At 37.2% G+C, this 19,226-nt stretch overlaps 2 protein-coding genes across 13 annotated transcripts in view; one reads left to right on the plus strand and one right to left on the minus strand.

The window, feature by feature from the left end:
• Positions 1-15,728, plus strand: neil1 (nei-like DNA glycosylase 1). Of its 11 annotated transcripts, none has more exons than XM_051883430.1 (11): positions 1-116; positions 2,405-2,897; positions 4,169-4,288; positions 13,920-14,004; positions 14,083-14,176; positions 14,358-14,479; positions 14,581-14,608; positions 14,690-14,751; positions 14,831-15,032; positions 15,124-15,225; positions 15,332-15,728. In XM_051883430.1, the coding sequence occupies exons 2-11, from the start codon at positions 2,440-2,442 to the stop codon at positions 15,379-15,381; spliced, it is 1,323 nt and encodes a 440-aa protein (XP_051739390.1). In that variant the 5' UTR covers positions 1-116; positions 2,405-2,439; the 3' UTR covers positions 15,382-15,728. The 11 variants fall into 11 exon arrangements, with proteins under 11 accessions (XP_051739390.1, XP_051739391.1, XP_051739395.1 ...); XM_051883431.1 differs by lacking the exon at positions 4,169-4,288 and adding an exon at positions 13,625-13,744; XM_051883435.1 differs by having other exon boundaries at positions 2,405-2,604.
• The window catches only part of man2c1 (mannosidase, alpha, class 2C, member 1), a 24,662-nt gene continuing 11,813 nt past the window's right edge, over positions 6,378-19,226 (minus strand). Inside the window, exons 22-26 of one of the 2 annotated variants that reach the window (XM_051883418.1) lie at positions 17,486-17,595; positions 17,307-17,386; positions 17,092-17,231; positions 16,908-17,011; positions 6,378-6,492 (exon numbers count right to left, since the gene is read on the minus strand). In XM_051883418.1, the coding sequence (XP_051739378.1) occupies positions 6,378-6,492; positions 16,908-17,011; positions 17,092-17,231; positions 17,307-17,386; positions 17,486-17,595 (549 nt within the window). Of the gene's footprint in view, positions 6,493-16,527; positions 16,832-16,907; positions 17,012-17,091; positions 17,232-17,306; positions 17,387-17,485; positions 17,596-19,226 lie in introns of those variants that run through there. The other variant, XM_051883417.1, reaches the window with a different exon arrangement.

Raw genomic sequence — 19,226 nt, forward strand, 5'->3', positions numbered from 1 at the left:
GAAAAAAAAAAAAATGGAAATACTTCAACTCCCATGATCCTCCCGTGCCAGTTTCATAAACAATAGCATATACCGCGCGAGTTTCCATGATTATATAACATACATCAGGAGCAAAGGTGAGTTGGTGCACGCTTCATTGAATTCAGCGATTTACTGAACATGATCTTATTGCTATTTTGGAGCACACGTTGCTAAGCTACAATTCATGAACTTTGCATGTAGCATCTAAACATATGCTAGTTGCTTAGCACTTAGAGCAGACTTTCATAAAGGCATCGTTCAACATCTGGCAAGAATTGTAAACTAACGTTACCACAGAACGGTTATGCTCTCCATTAGTGTTCAATAATATTCTATCTAGCAGCAAAGTTTAACTAACAGCGTATCTATTATTTACACTTTGGTGTCCCTTGCTTTTTTAAGGCACAAATACCCGTTACTAAATTATTTCTCCACCTATTACCAAAACATTTTTTAACCCTTTGAGCGGTACAGTCCCACATACGGGATTTCGAACGTTCAGCGACGTCACATAACTGCGAGATTCAAACTGTGTTTTCGCGCTTTGGCTGTGAAACGGACGCGCGCAGCTCTTGTCATATACCAAATCTATGAAGTGTTTTCAGCCACATAATGCCTCTTTTAAGGTTTCAGACATTTAAATACGCATAAGCACCATTAAAACATAGTTTATAAAATACACACTGATGTCAGACATCAGTGGAAGCAGTAATAACAATCCATTCAAATATAATTTGCCGACATTTATTCATATCAGACACAATAATGGGCCTAAGTAACTATAAAGTTTACTCTATTATTCTTCCAGTTCACCAGCCACTTACTTGCATATATTTCGGGAGAAACTGATGAATTCACATGCTGTAAATCCGACTGACAGGACTCTGAACTGCAGCGCAAACTAAGATGGCGGCGCCCATCTCGCATTATAGATAAAGATCGTTTATAAAGGTTTTTAAACAACAGAACACACTCACTTACACATACTTGAGAATCGGAATATCATATGGTTGATGACATGGTAAGCAAGTTTGCGAATATTTTAAATAAAAAAGGAAAAACAAAATAATGGCGATCCATCTGTCATACAGTGTTATTGTGGCTGAGTTCAGCGCTCGTGACACGCAAGACGCGTCGCCATGGAAACAGTAAGGGCAAACGTTCTAAAATAACGGTCGCCTTAAAAAAAAAAAACTCACTCTGGGGGGTCAGTTAGAATATTTTAAACTCACGCTTGAAAGGGTTAAAAGTGACAAATAGCAGGAAGAAAATCGTTACATTTTTACACAGATTGTACCCAGATAGCACACGTTAGAAACAGGAAAGCATCTGCCGTTTACAAACATCTGATAGATGTCTGTAAGATGTTAGTTTTACATACATTCTAAATCATAAACATCTTCTAAACGTATATTTGACATCTGACAGGAAACGTCCTACGTTGCAAACACTAAAAAAGTCTTTCAGATGTAAACACGCAGATCAAATAGACTTCTCTGAGATGTACGTGTGCTATCAGGGTAGTTGTAACTGAATTTAAGAGACCTGAAGGTCTCTTAAAGTTATAAAGAAATAAATATAATTTTTTATTCAGTAATTTATGGGAAATATGAGTTAAGTAGTACATTTTCGTCCCAAACTAGCCAACCACTAATGATTGACAGCTTAATTTAGGCTAAATCTTCAACTCCGTTACCCATTTGGTCCGAAACTTATTGCTATTTTCCTTTTTATATAAAGTTTATTCCTAGAAAACTGCAAAAAAAAAAAAAAAAAAAAACCGCACACAAATCAGATTATTTAGACATTTTTAGACAAATTCTGGTTATGGCTGCAAAAAAAAAAAAAAAAAAAAGAAAAGAAAACAACTAATAAATAAAGCAACTTTAAAGACAATTACGTTTGACTTCCTGAGGTTTTTATTTTCTGAAGGTTAAGCACCTCATTTCACTGATAATTTGTTGAGAGAAAAAAAAGATTTGTTTTTAAAGTCGGCTTGTTGTAGTAGTCATTTCTTCCCTGTTGTCATATATCAGAGTGAAACAGCTTCTCAATCAAGAAAAATGTAGGGATGTTGTGGTTTGCTATTGGTCGATCTCATGTGAGTGACAGGTTGATTCCGCCCTTCCGCCAGAATACACGTAATCAGAAAAGATATGTCGTTGATTAAAGATTACAAGGGCACATGAATAAAAAAAATAATAATGTGCACGGATAAATCATTTATAATAAATACTGCAATATTCCAGTTAAAATTAATGAAAAGGAGAGTTGTCGATTTTGATTTCATTGCGACTTTAAGAGTTTTAGGTCCTATTTTCAACCTGATGTGTGGAAAGCCTCTATTGTAACAACATCTGAACCCTTGTTGTCTTATGTTTAGGTTTTTCAAAGCCTATTTTCCTTTCATGTTTGAGAATGCCGGAGGGTCCTGAGCTCCATTTGGCCAGCCTGTTTGTCAACAGGATGTGTGAAGGGCTTGTGTTTTCTGGAGCCGTAGAGAAGTCTGAAGTGAATAAAAATCCTGAGGTCCCATTCTGCTGCGATGCCTATTGCATCAAAGCCCAGTCCAGAGGAAAAGAGGTCAGACTCACACTCACGCCCATTAAAAATGATGACAACGGTAAACGCAAAGTCAGTAAACATCAGTCCCAGCAGCCGATGGATGTGGTTTTCCGATTTGGGATGTCAGGGTTTTTCCACTTCACCTTAGTAGACGACCTTCCAAAACACGCCCACCTGCGGTTCTACACTAAAGAGAACCCACGCAGGGTTCTGAGTTTTGTGGACACACGCAGATTTGGCAGCTGGCACCCAAATGGGACATGGCAAAAAGACAGAGGGCCTTGCGTCATGTTTGAGTACAAGAGCTTCCGGTGAGGGAGGAAAATGTTTCCCATTGCACTGAACTCTATTAATCTTATTGTACACATTAAATATTTAACAGAAATTAGTAGACTAAAACAACATTTAGCTAGGTTGCTAGTAAAGACCAATGTAAACTTCACTTTTTATGTGTATGCGAGAGTGACACGAATTTCGTCATCAAAATAGTACGCGTGTACCGAACACGCACCGCCAAATTTTTATAACTGCACATACTTTGTACGCGCAGGTCGCACATGCATATTTAATTTTTCTGCAGTAATTAGTTTATCTACAAGGTGACAACCATGCCTAGGGAGTGTCGATTCACAAGGTTGTCGAAGAAAAACTGCATAAACAGAACAGACCGGTGTGGTGAGAAATCGAATCCCCCCAGGAATCGGGTCTCCTTTAGGACACTGAGTGATCCCAACTGACTTTTAATGGGTAGTATTTTTAGCGCCTGATTACAATTCCTGCAAAATAACGTTATGATTTATATTGTTTAAAATACATTATAATGACCAATAAAGTCTTTTAAATTACATGATTCATTTTTTCTAGATAACTATTGAGTTATGGTTACTGAGCTGCTTTTCTGAGGTATGCCAGCCTAAAAGTAACGTTACATGACATTGTTTGCAGGCTGGTTTTTGGCCCCTTTCAGTGACTGAAACAGATTAAGTGATTACATGAGATATTTCGGAAAGTTGTACTGTATCTTTCAACATACCTTCTGATGTTCATTCATTTTTATTTTGTGCTATAACTAGTAGTAAAGAGAAATGGACATGCGCTTGATCCGTGCTGTCGCGCCACATTAAAGAGCGGTGTTTATTGTTTGAATTTCATAATAAAACTGATAAAATCTGAAAGCTGAGACTTGGTTTCACATCAGAAGTAACAACGCACAAAGCTTATTGTGATTTGGATGGGAGGTGCGCTACAAATAATGTTTAGTTAAGTTTTGTTCATAAAAAATAGATTATTGGGATGTTAGAATCGATATTGGTTTATCAAGATAAGAAACGTGTCAAGAAATCATTATTTTCAACCCAGCCCTAGACGTAACATTATTTTCTGCCAAGCATAGTTCGTGATTTTTCATGATTAATCTCTGTTAATGGGCATTCACATAGTTGGAAACTGCCAGGTATAAGGTTGATGTTGGGAACAACGTGTCACTGGTTCAGTAGTTTGATGCTACTGTCAGTGGAGATGCGATTAATAAGTTTACGATGCTATAGGTTGATAACTTGGTATGTGTGTTTAAATATTTCAGGGAGAATGTTCTTTCAAATCTGTCTGACAAGGCATTTGACAAACCCATCTGTGAGGCGCTCTTAAATCAGAAGTATTTCAACGGGATTGGGAACTATCTTCGAGCAGAGATTTTGTTCAGGTAACTCACTTTCCAGTGTTTCATATGTTCGAAATAATCTGTATCTCAACTTTGAGAATAAAACCATGTTGTCTAGTTGAACAATCCCCCATTACTTTACTTAATTGTACGTAAAACCATTGAAATTTGGCCTACTGTCATGCCAATCTAAATCTGATTATGAGAAAAAGGAACCAATTGTTTTCTCCACACATCCTTTTCAGATTACAAATCCCCCCATTTACGAAGGCACGGACGGTTCTAGAGGGTATTGAGCTGAAAGACGAGGATAAAAAAGAGATCAAAAAGGAAATTACAGTTTTAGAAGTGAAAAGTCTGACCCTACTGTTAGTGTATTAATAGGCACTTTGTTTGGCATAAATAATGGCTTTGTTCTGTTTCATTCAGACAACAGATACAGCTGGTAAGAAGGGGGTGAAGGTTGAGACTCCAGACCTCCTTTCTTTGTGTCACGATGTTCCCTTCGAGGTTGTGAAACTGGGTTGGTTTACAGTGCAACTAATTGTGATATATTCATTTATCAACTACTATTTTGCACAGCTGTGTATGATGGTAGTGCATACCCATCACATTGGTATTCATGTGTCTGATTTTTTACTTCGTTATATATTAAGGTGAAAATGGCTATGCACCAGCAAAAGGGGAATATTCTGTGCTACAAGCCTGGATGCAGTGTTACTCTGTGGATGGAATGAACTCAATAAGTGACCACAATGGACGGACAATTTGGTTCAAAGTAAATAAATCTTTGTAAAATTATAATTCTAAACCTGGAAACCATGAGGTAACATATTAAGAGTTCAATTTATTTTTGTTTCAATATTTGCTTTGTTTCAGGGGGATCCTGGACCTATGGTGCCCAAAAGTAAAACCTCTCTGCAATGTAAACAAATGATTGACTCCTAAGAATGTTAGTCACTTATAACTAAAAATTCTCTTTCATTAGATGCCAAATCTCGCAAAATGAAGTGGAAAATACAGAAAGATGATGATTATACTGATTCAAAGGTGAAATGCAGTTTTTTTTTTTATGACAGTTGGGTTCATAAACAGATACAAGAACTTTAAACAACATCTGCTTCACTCTAGAAAGCCAAAAAGACACGCACCGACAGCATTGAAATAAAAAAGCCTGCCAAGAAAAAGGACAACATAAAGGTAAAGAAAGAAAGTGCAACCTCCAAAGCACAAAGTGGTTCAAAAAGGCAGAAAAAAGTCACAAAAAGGGTCAGTACAGAACCTGCAGATGAGAACAAAAAGTCGAAAAATCAAGGAAAGAGAAGCTCAAAAGGTTAGAATCTTACATTCACCATTTGTATGTCTACTTTCAGTATTATTGGCATTCAGATCTTGATTTCACTGCAATGTTGTCCTTTTTAAAGTTCCTCCAAGGACTGGAACTAACAAAATCAAAGGGCAGCGTGTGAAGGAAGTGAATAAAACTAAAAGGAATTCCGTTACCTGCAGGAAAAGTGCAACAAAAGGTAAGAATTCAGTCTTGACCTTTTAAAACAGAAGCTAACTGTGCTGAGTGAGTTGTTGTTTCTTGTGTAGCTGATTCGGTTTTTCTCTGGATTCTTTTGTAGCAAAGCCACAGCAGAGAAGTAGTGGGACAAGGCGAGGCCGTTCCAGATGATGTGATTCAAATCTGAATACTTTTCAAAAGGAGATGAATCAGCAAACTACTGTAATGGACCACGCAGACTTTTTATATTCAGTAAAAACTTCATAATCTATTTTTAACATATATAAAGTATGTATACAAAAAAATAAATACTTAAAATATATATATAAAAATATATTTCCTTTATTGCTGGTTGTTTATATGACCATCTTGCTAATTTCTTTTCCTAAAATGTCACTTACAAAGAAAGGAAGTTGAGAGTATTATATTGCAAATCTTACATTGCAATTTATTTACAAAAAATATATATATAAGCTCATGTGAAAAAAAAAAAAATGTATTCAATCATTTAAGAAGGTGAATATGTTTATCAAACACAAATTTTCCGAAAATGATAGAAGCTACTCAGGGACTTAAACAAGAGATTTAAGTACCTGCATCATAACTGATATGGATTTAAATGGTTCACTGTATAATTAAGAGGAGAGATCTGATTTGAAAGGGTTTGAACATTAAGGATATTCCAGAGGTGGTCTTTGACACAGGAATACTGGAATCAGGACGCTCCAGGAGATCACAACTGTAAAGAAAGTGAGTTATGAGTTAAGGTGGTGATACACTGGACAACTTTTTTAACAATGTTCCTCAATCAAATTTATATATTTTTTTATTGATTTCTTTTTGGATCAGATGCCACTAGAAAGCTAATTTGGTCACTTGTTGACCAATGTCATCCAGAGAACCAAAAGCTTATCTCACCTCATGTATTTGTCTTAAATATCATATATTTTTGTTAAATGCATTGTTTCTTTTTCTTTAAAAAATTAATGAAAGTGTCTATCATATCGCTGCATATTTCAGGACCAATAAAGTTACTTACAAATTCGTTTTTGTCGAATGTTTTGTTACTAATGTAATAAATAGTCTAATGCTGTTAAAGGGGAATGAAATTATATCTTTAAAATGCAAATACATGCTATTTAGAGTTTATTTAGATATTTTATTTATTACCCCTTGGCCTTGAGTCAAGTCAAGTCACCTTTATTTATATAGTGCTTTTTACAATGCAGATTGTATCAAAGCAGCTTTACAGTGATAACTGGTATATAATTTTGGCTGCACAGCAGCTCTTAAAGAAAATGGTGTCAATGCAGGCAGATGCAAAGCACTGTTGAATATCAAATGTCAAGTGTCCCCAACTAAGCAAGCCAGAGGCGACAGCGGCAAGGAACCCAAACTCCAACAGGTGACATCATGTGGCAAATAGGTATTAAAATGGAGAAAAAAACCTTGGGAGAAACCAGGCTTAGTCGGGGGGCCAGTTCCCCTCTGGCGAACAGTGCTTTGTTACGATTCAGGTAGCTATCATAAGTCCGATGGGATCGCAACATTCAAAGTATTTATTCCAGTTCCATCCAGTTGAGGATCATATTCATCACGCCGGTATGGACGGTTTGTTGAGGAGCTGTGCCACTGGTTGTCGTGTCGATGAGGCCTTTACAATGGATGATCTAGTTGATTCAATCTCTGCTGACACTTCAGGGCTGCGTTGTGGTCGTGTCAAGGCGCAGGTCCTCGATCTCACCTGGATACGGCCCGGATCCGGTTGACTACGGTAAACCTCGGGATTGACAGAAAGACTAATATTAGCGTAGATGCCATTCTTCTTCTGATGTAAAGAGTACATCTGGTGTTATAGGAAGTGTTCCCAGTTCCGGCTGACCTAATTTATGCAACCTAATAATCCTTTAATGGATTTGAAAATATAAATTGATAATGTGTTATGTGTATGCCAGGTTAAAGAGATGCGTGTCTGCTTCCTGAACAATGCTAGGAAGATTGTTCCAGAGTTTAGGTGCCAAATAGGAGAATGATCTACTGCCTGCGGTTGATTTTGATATTCTAGGTATTATCAGCTGGCCTGAATTCTGAGATCGTATCGTACTCTAAATGTATTAAGAGCTCGCTCAGGTACTGGGGAGCTAAACCATTTAGTACTTTGAAAGTAATTAGCAAGATTTTAAAATCTATACGATGTTTAAGAGGAAGCCAATGCAGTGTTGACAGAACTGGGCTAATATGGTCATACTTCCTAGTTCTAGTAAGAACTCTAGCTGCTGCAGGGACTTAGGGACACGTGCATTTTGTTTTGTGATTTCACCGAGACGAAGCGATAGATTGAAACGCTCGTCCATGTGAAGACTTCGCAGTGTGCACGAGCGCCATTAAGAGAATACTGTTGAGCCACTGATAACAGCGGCAACGAGCACTCAACCTGATTTCAAAAACAACACATCCCAGCTCCAGATCGCCTATTATTTAACACAAACGAACGAATTGATAATCAACTAGAGATGTTTCTTTTGTATAAGATGCATCCCTGTGCCGCGAGATGTTTCAAAAAGTGGTGGGGACAATATCGCGACCCTGACAAAAATGTCCCACCCGCAAATTACACTTATGAACTATTTCATTTGAGAGGTTGGCGTTTAAGGTAAGTACTCAGACTGTCCATAGGCTCTCATAGTTGGAAAAAAAAAAAAAAAAAAAAAAAACAGGAAATAAACTACAACTCCCATGATCCTCCCGTGCCCGTTTCATAACATGAAATTATATCAGAAACTTATATCAGAAGCAAAGGTGAGTTGGTGCATGATTTATTTAATTTAATAAACGATTTACTGAACATGATCTTGCTTGCTTTTTTGGATGACACGTTGCTAAGCGTCAATTCATGAACTTTGCATGTAGCATCTAAACATATGCATGTACAGCAGACTTTCATAACAACAGCATCGTTCAACATCAGGAAAGAATTGTAAACTAGCACAGAACGCTTGTCAGATGCTTTCCATTAGTGTACAATACATTTTAAGAATTACACGCACAAATACCTGTTACTAAATTATTTCTCCTCCTATTAGCACAAAGAAAAATAAATAAATAAATAAAAAAAAGCGAAAAACACGAAAAATAGGCCAAAAAACTCAAAAGTATTTATTATCCAGAGGCCACAAGTAAAGCGCAGAGAGTGCAAAACGTTTTCGGGATCAACCATTCATCAGAGCCGTGAACCTACTAGCAAAAACATTTCTTAAAGCTGTGCCAAATGGCAGGATGTAAATCGTTAAATTTTTTATACATTTTACATAGATTGTAGTGGTAACTGAATTTGTCGAGCTCAACGTTCAGGCCTGTTACTCAAGTTCTAAAAAACAGAATATAATTTTTTATTCATTAATTTATGGGAAATATAAGTTTATTAGTACATTTTAGTCCCAAACTAGCTAACCACCTACGATTATTTTGACTTTGAAAACAATTCAGATTGACTATGAGATTTAAAATCTGAATCTTCATTTTCTGAAGTTTAAGCACTTCCTTTCACTGATCGTGTTGAGAGAGAGAGAGAGAAAAGATGCATCCGAAATCGCATACTTCCCTACTATGTGACAAAAAAGAATGTCCGAATTTACAGTACTTATAAAAGAGTAGGCAAAAATTAGATTCTTAAGTGTGCATATGATGGGCACTTTGTGCCCTGTACAAATACCCACACTTGCAGTCTTTGCACTTGAGCACTTGTCTACTTGCATGACGTATTTCCTGTATGTGGCCCAAGTGTTTAAGTAGGCGTGAAGATTGCAAGTGTGTATAAAACTTTTGATTACCCGATGGGACACACTTATAGTCTTGCAAAAAATGCAAGTTTAGAGAGCTTTTTTTATTTTCAATACTTTGCATTTTAAAATACACTTCTAAATGTCTGTTCAGTGGTCGCTATGTAACTGACAAAAGACAATTTTAAAATTGTGGTGCTTCTAATTAAAGGTGCAATATGTAAGATTTTCTGTCCGCTAGAGGCCTATTCAAAACAAAGGCGTAGCTTGATGACGCCAAGTTTGAGCGCGGAATCTTGGGACATGTCGTCTTCACCTCACAGCCGGTGGAAAATAATCGGGATAGGACTCCGGCAGAAATCATGTTCATGGATGCGATTATTAACGTTACTGTAGTATGAAGCAGAGCAGGACCGAGTGTTGTGTGAGCTGAACGAGGCCGCTGGAGCGATTACGCAACACGCCACGAGCAGCAGAACTTTTATTATGCCACAGTCGCCGGCGCCGCTTCCGCTTTTCCAGTCATGAGTATGAGGTAACGCAGCTCTGTTTATCATATTAGATACATTTGAGTGTGTTGAAAATGATGTTATAACGTTACTCTGTGCGTTCGCTCGGTGGCTGCTGTGAGACACTTGTTGCACACTGCAGTAAACTAGATCGATTTTAGAATATCATATTAAATTCTGAATGGGGTGTGTTGATAAATGCCATGGAATTAATTTTAAAACGTATTGTATGATGGAGAAAATGCTGTATTACTGTTACTAAAAATAAAGCTGCATCTGATTATGTTAGCAAAATAGTAAAGTGTTTTTTCTCTGAGGCATGGTAAAGCATGGTACTCGCAAAAAATCAAGAAAATTAGATTTAAACAGTAAGACTAAACGTGTTGAGCTATATAACAATAATTATTTTTCTGTCTATAAATATCTCAAAACAGTTGTTCCCTTGTCTATTAAAACATGTAAATATTAAAGTGCCTTTGGTGTTTCCATGGTTTCTACAAAATAAAACCGGTTTTGACCGGCGCCTCCTCACACGTCCCGGAGCCTTGGTTAAAACTGCAATTTTCTCACGATTTACAAATAGTTGGAAACATTTGGGATATTGTTAGTACTCAAGTGAACAAAATATATAACACTAGTGGTTTTTGGATATTTTACTGCAAAATTCTTACATATTGCACCTTTAAGTGATAAAAAGCAGTTGCAAATGTTGTACAAAATACACATACTCTACCCATATTTGCACCAATAAAATGTGCAACACTTTATGTTTTACTACCAAATTCTATGTAATATTAATTTAACTTACAGTGGAATGTTTTCCTCGACATCTCGCGATTTCGGCATGTGAGCTCCCAAACATAATGCATGATGGGATACGCTTAGCCTCGAAGCGTGGGTTTAGTGTGCATTAAGGGCACTGCACTTTGGCATTTTCAAGACATGAGACAGTCTTGCGCACTTACTTCCTGTCGTGTGCACGAGCTCTCAAGTGGCCAAGATCGCAAGTGTGGGTACTATCCCGTGAGGCCACGGGAGAGGATTTGTGAATGGCAGTGAAGTGACACAACTGGCGCTGGTAGGTCACATGACAATAACAACATGGTGAATGTAGTATGTCCGGATTACAATCTTAGGCTACTACACACACTCGCACTGTATAGAATATACTTTTTTTTTTTTTTTTTACTTCTTCAAAATAAGTACCTAGTCAGGAGAGTATGTGATTTCAGCCTAGTTTTTTAAATCTGGCATGAAACGGAAGTTGCAATAGTCATTTCTTCCCTGTTGTGTTGTATATCTGAGTGAAATGGCTTCTCGAACAAGAAAAATGTAGGGCGGGACTTGATTTTGGCTATGGGGAACTGATTGAATGGTTGTGCTTTGCTATTGGTCGATCTCTATTGTGAGTGACAGGTTGTCCCGCCCTCGCACCACTAAAAATGTCATCATCAGAGAAGAGATGTCGCTGCAAGAGGAAATTGAAGTTATTTTGACTGAAGATTAGGGCACATGAATGGGAAAAAATAGATGTGCACTGCAATATCCATAAAAAATAAGAATGGTCAATTTTCATTTGACCATTCAGAGTTTTAGGCCATATTTTGTACCTGATTTGTGGAAAGTCTAACAACATTTGAACCCTTGTTGTCTTATGTTTAGGTTTTTCAAAGCCTATCTTCCTTTCATGTTCAAGAATGCCGGAGGGTCCTGAGATTCATTTGGCCAGCCTGTTTGTCAACAGGACCTATGAAGGGCTTGTGTTTTCTGGAGCCGTAGAGAAGTCTGAAGTGAATAAAAATCCTGAGGTCCCATTCTGCTGTGATGCCTACTGCATCAAAGCCCAGTCCAGAGGAAAAGAGCTCATACTCTCACTCACGCCCATTAAAAATGATGACGGTGGTAAACGCAAGGTTGGTAAACATCAGTCCCAGCAGCCGATGGATGTGGTTTTCCGATTTGGGATGTCAGGGATGTTCCACTTCACCTCAGTAGACGATCTTCCAAAACATGGCCACCTGCGGTTCTACACTAAAAAGAACCCACGCAGGGTTCTGAGTTTTGTGGACACACTCAGATTCGGCGGCTGGCACCCAAATGGGACATGGCAAAAAAAGAGAGGGCCTTGCGTCATGTTTGAGTACGAGAGCTTCAGGTGAGGGAGGAAAATGTTTCCCATTGCACTGAACTCTATTAATCTTATTGTACACATTAAATATTTAACAGAAATTAGTAGACTATAAAATATTTAGCTAGGTTGCTAGTAAGACAGCAAGAAGTGTACACAGCAAAAGCAATTGAAAGGCATGGCTGGGCATTGACACAAACTGCATGATTAGATTTTGTTTCACAAGCTTGCAATTCAATTTAGATTTGATTTCAATTTTGATTACTGATTTGATTTATTTGGATATATATTGGGTACAGGACTGTGGGATGTAACGATGCACTGCGAGTCCGTTAAAAATCGATGAAAATATGTGACGATTCAAGTTATGTTAAATGAATCGCGATATACATTTTAAACAGCAGGGGCGCTGTCGCTGAAGCTGATTACCCGTTAAGCCTTATTTACACTGCACGCGTCTGCGGCGTGGTACGGCTCAGACGAGGTCCTATGAACAACAATGAACAACTGATCTGTATACAAACTTTTAAATTGCACATAAGGGAGTTTTTTATAATAATAACTTTTTAATGACGTAATTCTGTTTCTACTCCAATTTAACATTTAAACAGTTGCTGTCATAAAAATTGTTTTCATGATGGATTTATTCAAACATTAAATACTGAAGAACAGCTTAAGAAAAGATATAAATAATATGTAATATAGTGCATATATTAACAAAATGCTCCTCTCTAGAGTCACGTTATGTGACATTGTTTACAAGCTGTCTTTCCGTAATTGAAACACAGGTTGAGTGATTACATGAGATATGATATATTTCAGTAAGTTGTACTGTATCTTTCAACATACCTTCTGATGTTCATTCATTTTTATTTTGTGCTATAAACTAGTAGTAAAGAGGAATGGACATGCGCTTGCTCTGTGCTACTGCTTCCTTACAGCAATCTGTTGCACCGCATTAAAGAGCGGTATTTATTGTTTGATTTTCATAATAAAACTGATAGAATTTGAAAGCTGAGATGTTGTTTTATATCAAAAGTAACAAAGCACAAAGCTTATTGTGATTTGGATGGGAGGTGCGTTACAAATAATGTTTAGTTAAGTTTTGTTCATAAAAGATCGATTATTGGGATTTAAGAATCGATATCGGTCCATGAAGATAAGAAACAATTAAAATCGAGAAATCGTTATTTTCAGCCCAGCCCTAGACATAACATTTTCTGCCAAGCATAGTTCATTATGTGTCTTTGACATTATGGTGTACAACTCAGTTAATCTCTGTTAATGGGCACTCATGTAGTTACATCATGGAAACTGGCAGGTATAAGGTTGATGTTGGGAACAACGTGTCACTGGTTCAGTAGTTTGATGCTATTGTCAGTGGAGATGGGATTACTACGAAAGTGCCAGTTAATGACGCTCTGGTAACTTAGTATGTGTGTTTAAATATTTCAGGGAGAATGTTCTTTCAAATCTGTCTGACAAGGCATTTGACAAACCCATCTGTGAGGCGCTCTTAAATCAGAAGTATTTCAACGGGATTGGGAACTATCTTCGAGCAGAGATTTTGTTCAGGTAACTCACTTTCCAGTGTTTCATATGTTCGAAATAAACTGTGTATCTCAACTTTGAGAATAAAACCACATTGTCTAGTTGAAAACTTCCTCTCCTTGACAGCCTACTATAATGCCAATCTAAATCTGATTATGAGAAAAAGGAACTAATTGTTTTCCCCACACATCCTTTTCAGATTACAAATCCCCCCATTTACGAAGGCACGGACGATTCTAGAGGGAATTGAGCTGAAAGACGAGGATAAAAAGAATATCAAAAAGGTGAATCTGACCCTACTGTTAGTGTATTAATAGGCACTTTGTTTGGCATAAATAATGGTTTTGTTCTGTTTCATTCAGACAATAGATACAGCTGGTAAGAAGGGGGTGAAGGTTGAGACCCCAGACCTCCTTTCTTTGTGTCACACGGTTCCCTTCGAGGTGGTGAAATTGGGTTGGTTTACAGTGCAACTAATTGTGATATATTCATTTATCAACTACTATTTTACACAGCTGTGTATGATGGTACATGCATACCCATCACATGCTGAATAACATGTTACCTCAAATTGTCTTTTTAGCTTCAGATCGGTATTCTTGCGTCTGATTTTTTACTTTGTTTTTTTTATATTTAGGTGAAACTGGCTATGGAACATCAAAAGGGGAATATTCTGTGATACAAGCCTGGATGCAGTGTTACTGTAAGGATGGAATGAAGTCAATAATTGACCACAATAAACGGACAATTTGGTTCAAAGTATGTACATCTTTGTAAAATTATAATTCTAAACCTGGAAACCATTAGGTAACATATTTAGAGTTAAATTTAATTTTGTTTCAATATTTGCTTTGTTTCAGGGGGATCCTGGACCTATGGTGCCCAAAGGTAAAACTTCTCTGCAATGTAAACAAATGATTGACTCCTAAGAATGTTAGTCACTTATAACTAAAAATTCTCTTCCGTTAGATGCCAAATCTCGCAAAATGAAGTGGAAAACACAGAAAGATCACGATTATACTGATTCAAAGGTGAAAAGCAGTTATTTTTTATGACAATTGGGTTCATGAACAGATACAAGAACTTTAAACAACATCTGCTTCACTCTAGAAAGCCAAAAAGACATGCGCCGACAGCATTGAAATAAAAAAGCCTGCCAAGAAAAAGGACAACATAAAGGTAAAGAAAGAAAGTGCAACCTCCAAAGCACAAAGTGGTTCAAAAAGGCAGAAAAAAGTCACAAAAAAGGTCAGTTCAGAACCTGCAGATGAGAACAAAACATCAAAAAATCAAGGAAAGAGAAGCTCAAAAGGTTAGAATCTTACATTCACCATTTGTATGTCTATTTTCAGTATTATTAGTATTCAGATCATGATTTTCCGGCAATGTTGTCCTTTTTAAAGTTCCTCCAAGGACTGGAACTAACAAAATCAAAGGGCAGCGTGTGAAGGAAGTGAATAAAACTAAAAGGAATTCCGTTACCTGCAGGAAAAGTGCAACAAAAGGTATAAATTTAGTCTTGACCTTTAAAAAAAAAGAGAAGCTAACTGTGCTGAGTGAGTTGTTGTTTCTTGTGTAGCTGATTCGGTTTTTCTCTGGATTCTTTTGTAGCAAAGCCACAGCAGAGAAGTAGTGGGACAAGGCGAGGCCGTTCCAGATGATGTGATTCAAATCTGAATACTGAATACTTTTTTATAAGGAGATGAAGTCTGGGACCTTGATTAATGCAAAATTCCTATTGTTAACTCATGTCTTCCTTGGAGGAGGTTTCTGTATTGGTCTGGTATCTGCTAGAGATACTGCAAAGGGCTCAGGGCGCGATTCTGTAGGCAGAATGGCCCATAATGCTGTGTGTCCTTCAGACATTATGTATCTTTCTGATGTCAGGTATACATTTTTTTACTCTTTATTTCTGAGCATTTGATGTTTTGTATTGATCATCTTTGAATTGATTATGTAATTGGCATGGTACAATTACCTGACTAATAAATTGTTACATTTGATTTTATTCTGACTTACCTTGAAATTATTGACTCTAGTAGATTACGTTAAGTCCAATACCCCACAAATCTACGCTCAGGTTAGTAACGGACTAACACTCAGATTAGGTGGAGCATTGCGGCATACCAACTGATATTTTAGAGCTCCAACTAACACATTGGCATTATTTATGTATGCTTATACTGTGTAGGCTAATAATGGGTTTTTCATTTAAAGCAACAGAGCGTTGCTAGAATAGGGTGAGCCTCAACCTCTGATTATTGTAATATTATCCTAACTAAGTGTATGTGGGAAACCACGGCATGGTTATATAAAGTTACTCTTTAGAGAAAGTTAAGTTGGTCAGCTTATTTCTATGGTAATGGTCATGACCTCTAGTTAGATATAGTCTTACCTTAATTCAATGTGTTCAGATCAATGGGGACTAAATAATGTATTCTAAAATGAGCAAAGTGGGTATAGCCTCTAGAATATTAGTCATCGCCTCAGTCTAATGGCCAATACTGAAGTTTGTGAGTAAGAGATCGTATACCCGGCCGGTGCGAGACTCAAAGTGTTATAGGAATCCAGATGAACGGGTGTAATTTCAGTAGAATAATCAATGTGTAGCTAAGCTATTATACAAATGACCAATAATAAATTGGCATTCTAAACCAATTTACAAAACCTATATTGAGGTCTTGATAAAATGGAGTAAGATAACAGTTTATTGGAATTAAATTACTTTGCCATGCTGAAAAGACCGAACGCGCAAGAAACCTTCCCCCTATGGGTGGGCCTTACAAAATAAAAACAGTAACAAGCAATTTATTATAAATCTTACACTGAAGTTTATTTTTACAAAAAAATTAAGCTCATGTGAAAAAACTTCATTCCAGTATTTAAAAAGGTGAAAATGTTTATGTGTATCAAACACAAATTTTAACTACTCAGAGACTTAAAAAAGAGATTTATGTACCTGCGTCATAACTGATACAGATTTAAATGGTTCTAATTCACTGTATAATTAATAGGAGAGATCTGATCTGAAAGGGTTTGAACGTTAAGGATATTCCAGAGGTGGTCTTTGACAGAGGAATACTGGAATCAGGACGCTCCAGGAGATCACAACTGTAAAGAAAGAGAGTTATGAGTTAAAATTCTTGACAATACAACAACAGAACAATAGTATTCATTGTGTACTCACTGCCAGGCTTCTTTCAATGGAAGGGAAGCTGACAAAGTCGCAGTCACGCTGCTTCCGTGAGACTCATAAAGGCGAATAAGAAGGGCATTCTCTCTTCTTTCCGCCTGTGAGAAAAAAGGAAAGTGAGTTTGTGCTGACACAGTGGGCACAATCGGTTAGGAAAGGATATTTCATGAATGGGCACCTGTTTTATGGTCTCCAGGATGACAGCAGGCGAATTTACAGAGAACGCACTCCACGGTTCAGAAATGACACCATGATAGACACGGAGCGGGAAGTTCAGGTTGTAGGCATACTGGATAACTGAAGCTTCCTGGAAGGGGCCTTTTCAGACACACTGATTTTATTCATGGTGGTTTGGAAATTATTTTTAATAGTTTAGATTTGATGTGTACCAACCTGTATGTGGCATCAATGCGTAGGTAAAATTATGACACCCCATATCTGCATTGGCATCTGGCGCTTTTGGAGCCCGCAACCTGTGAAAAAAATCTGTGGTGTTAGCAAAACATCTTAATGACCTGTCTGTACTTGTGTGGGACAGACACTGCCGTGTTCATTTTGCAAGGGTAGCTTACAGGGACAAGGTCATGATGTTTTCATGGATTGAGTAGCCATATTTAGAGTCATTAAGAAGAGCCACGCCAAAGCCATGCTCAGACAGATCAGCCCATTTGTGTCCCCACACCTATTAAATAAACCATAAGTTCATACATTATGTAAAGTTCCTGTAAAGAACATGAAACCACAGACATTATAAAGAGGCAGACATGGCAGCTGCTGAGAACCCCATGGGAGAAACTGCAGCATTCAACATGGGGGTTTGTAGGAAGCAAAGTCCTATCTTCAAATTAAAAGAGCCAGTCATCCCATTTGCAAAGACATGGTCCTTTTGTTTTTGAACATGCATGTGCATTCATTGGACCAACTAGAAAAAGGCCATTTTTAGCCTGATTTGAGCTAAAGATTCAAGGTTTACAACATCATTTTTGGTCAATTTTACTGGTGCTTGAACAGGTTACTGAAATGTACACTTGACAAATAGAGTCCCAAAGTACTTCGGCTCTGTTTACATCTGGTATTAAGTAACATTTTCGTCGATCGGATTACAAATGGACGACGCTAAATACTAGGGCTGGGTACAAAATATCGATTTCTCGATTTTAATCGATTCTCTTTTTTACGAACCGATATCGATTCTTAAATCCCAAGAATCGATTAGTCTAGTCTGTTTTCAGTTGATGAATGAGCAGAATATGTAGCGCGCCTCCCGTCCAATAAATCGCAATAATCTTTGTGCTTTGTTATTTTTGATATGAAGCAAAGTCTAAGATTTCAAATGACGTCCATCTTATTATGAGATTCAAAAAATAAATACTGTTTTGGCGCTGTTTAATGTGACGTGACAGATCGCTGTAGCGCCTCAGTTAAAGAGAAGCGGCAGCACGGAGCGCGTGTGAACATCCTCTCCTCCGCTTTGATACCAGTTACAGCGCGAAATAAACATGAATAAACATCTGAAGGTATGTTAAAATATACAGTACAACTTACTGAAATCCGTATTATGTCTCGTGTGATAGCTCAATCAGTGTTTCAACTGCGGAAAGACGTCAATAAAACAGCTTGTAAACAATGTCACGTAACGTCACATTTACCTCAGAAAAACATATTCAGTGACCATAAACTCATTAGTCAGCTAGACAAATGAACTCTAGAAAGCAGCATTCTGATATAGCTATGCATCGTTACATATTCATTATAATGTTTTTCAATATTTAATGCATGTTTTAATAAATCAGTTTTGACAGCCACGATTTAAATGTTTATATTTAAAAAAACAAAACAAATTGGAGTAGAAATATGATTATGTAATTCTAAACTTTATTTATTATTAAAAAAAACATAATTGAGTGTAATTTAAGTGTTTGTATATTTATCTGAGTGGAGCTCACAGACACCAGGAAGGATTAGTTCTCAGATTTGGCTTCCTTGTTCTGGAAACCAAAGTGTTTCTGTTTAGATGCCGTATATACAGTGTATCTTTAGGCATATTTTTACCTAGTAAGTTCATTTTAACCTTCAATATTATAGTAAAGTAGTACCAACTGACTCCCATGTGTAGTTTACAGCATTAGTTGAGAGATATACTGATATACTACATCCAAAATAATCTAATCGAAACGCAAGCATGCAAATAGAAATTGAATCGAATCGTGAAAATTGTGTCAATACCCAGCCCTACTAAATACAGGACGTAAAAGGGGTCTAAAACATTTTGAGCTTGTCTACTTTGGTGTGGTCTTGCGGCTGCCAGAGCAG

The sequence above is a fragment of the Ctenopharyngodon idella genome, chromosome 24 (genome assembly GCF_019924925.1).
Source record: "Ctenopharyngodon idella isolate HZGC_01 chromosome 24, HZGC01, whole genome shotgun sequence".
Taxonomy (NCBI): domain Eukaryota; kingdom Metazoa; phylum Chordata; class Actinopteri; order Cypriniformes; family Xenocyprididae; genus Ctenopharyngodon; species Ctenopharyngodon idella.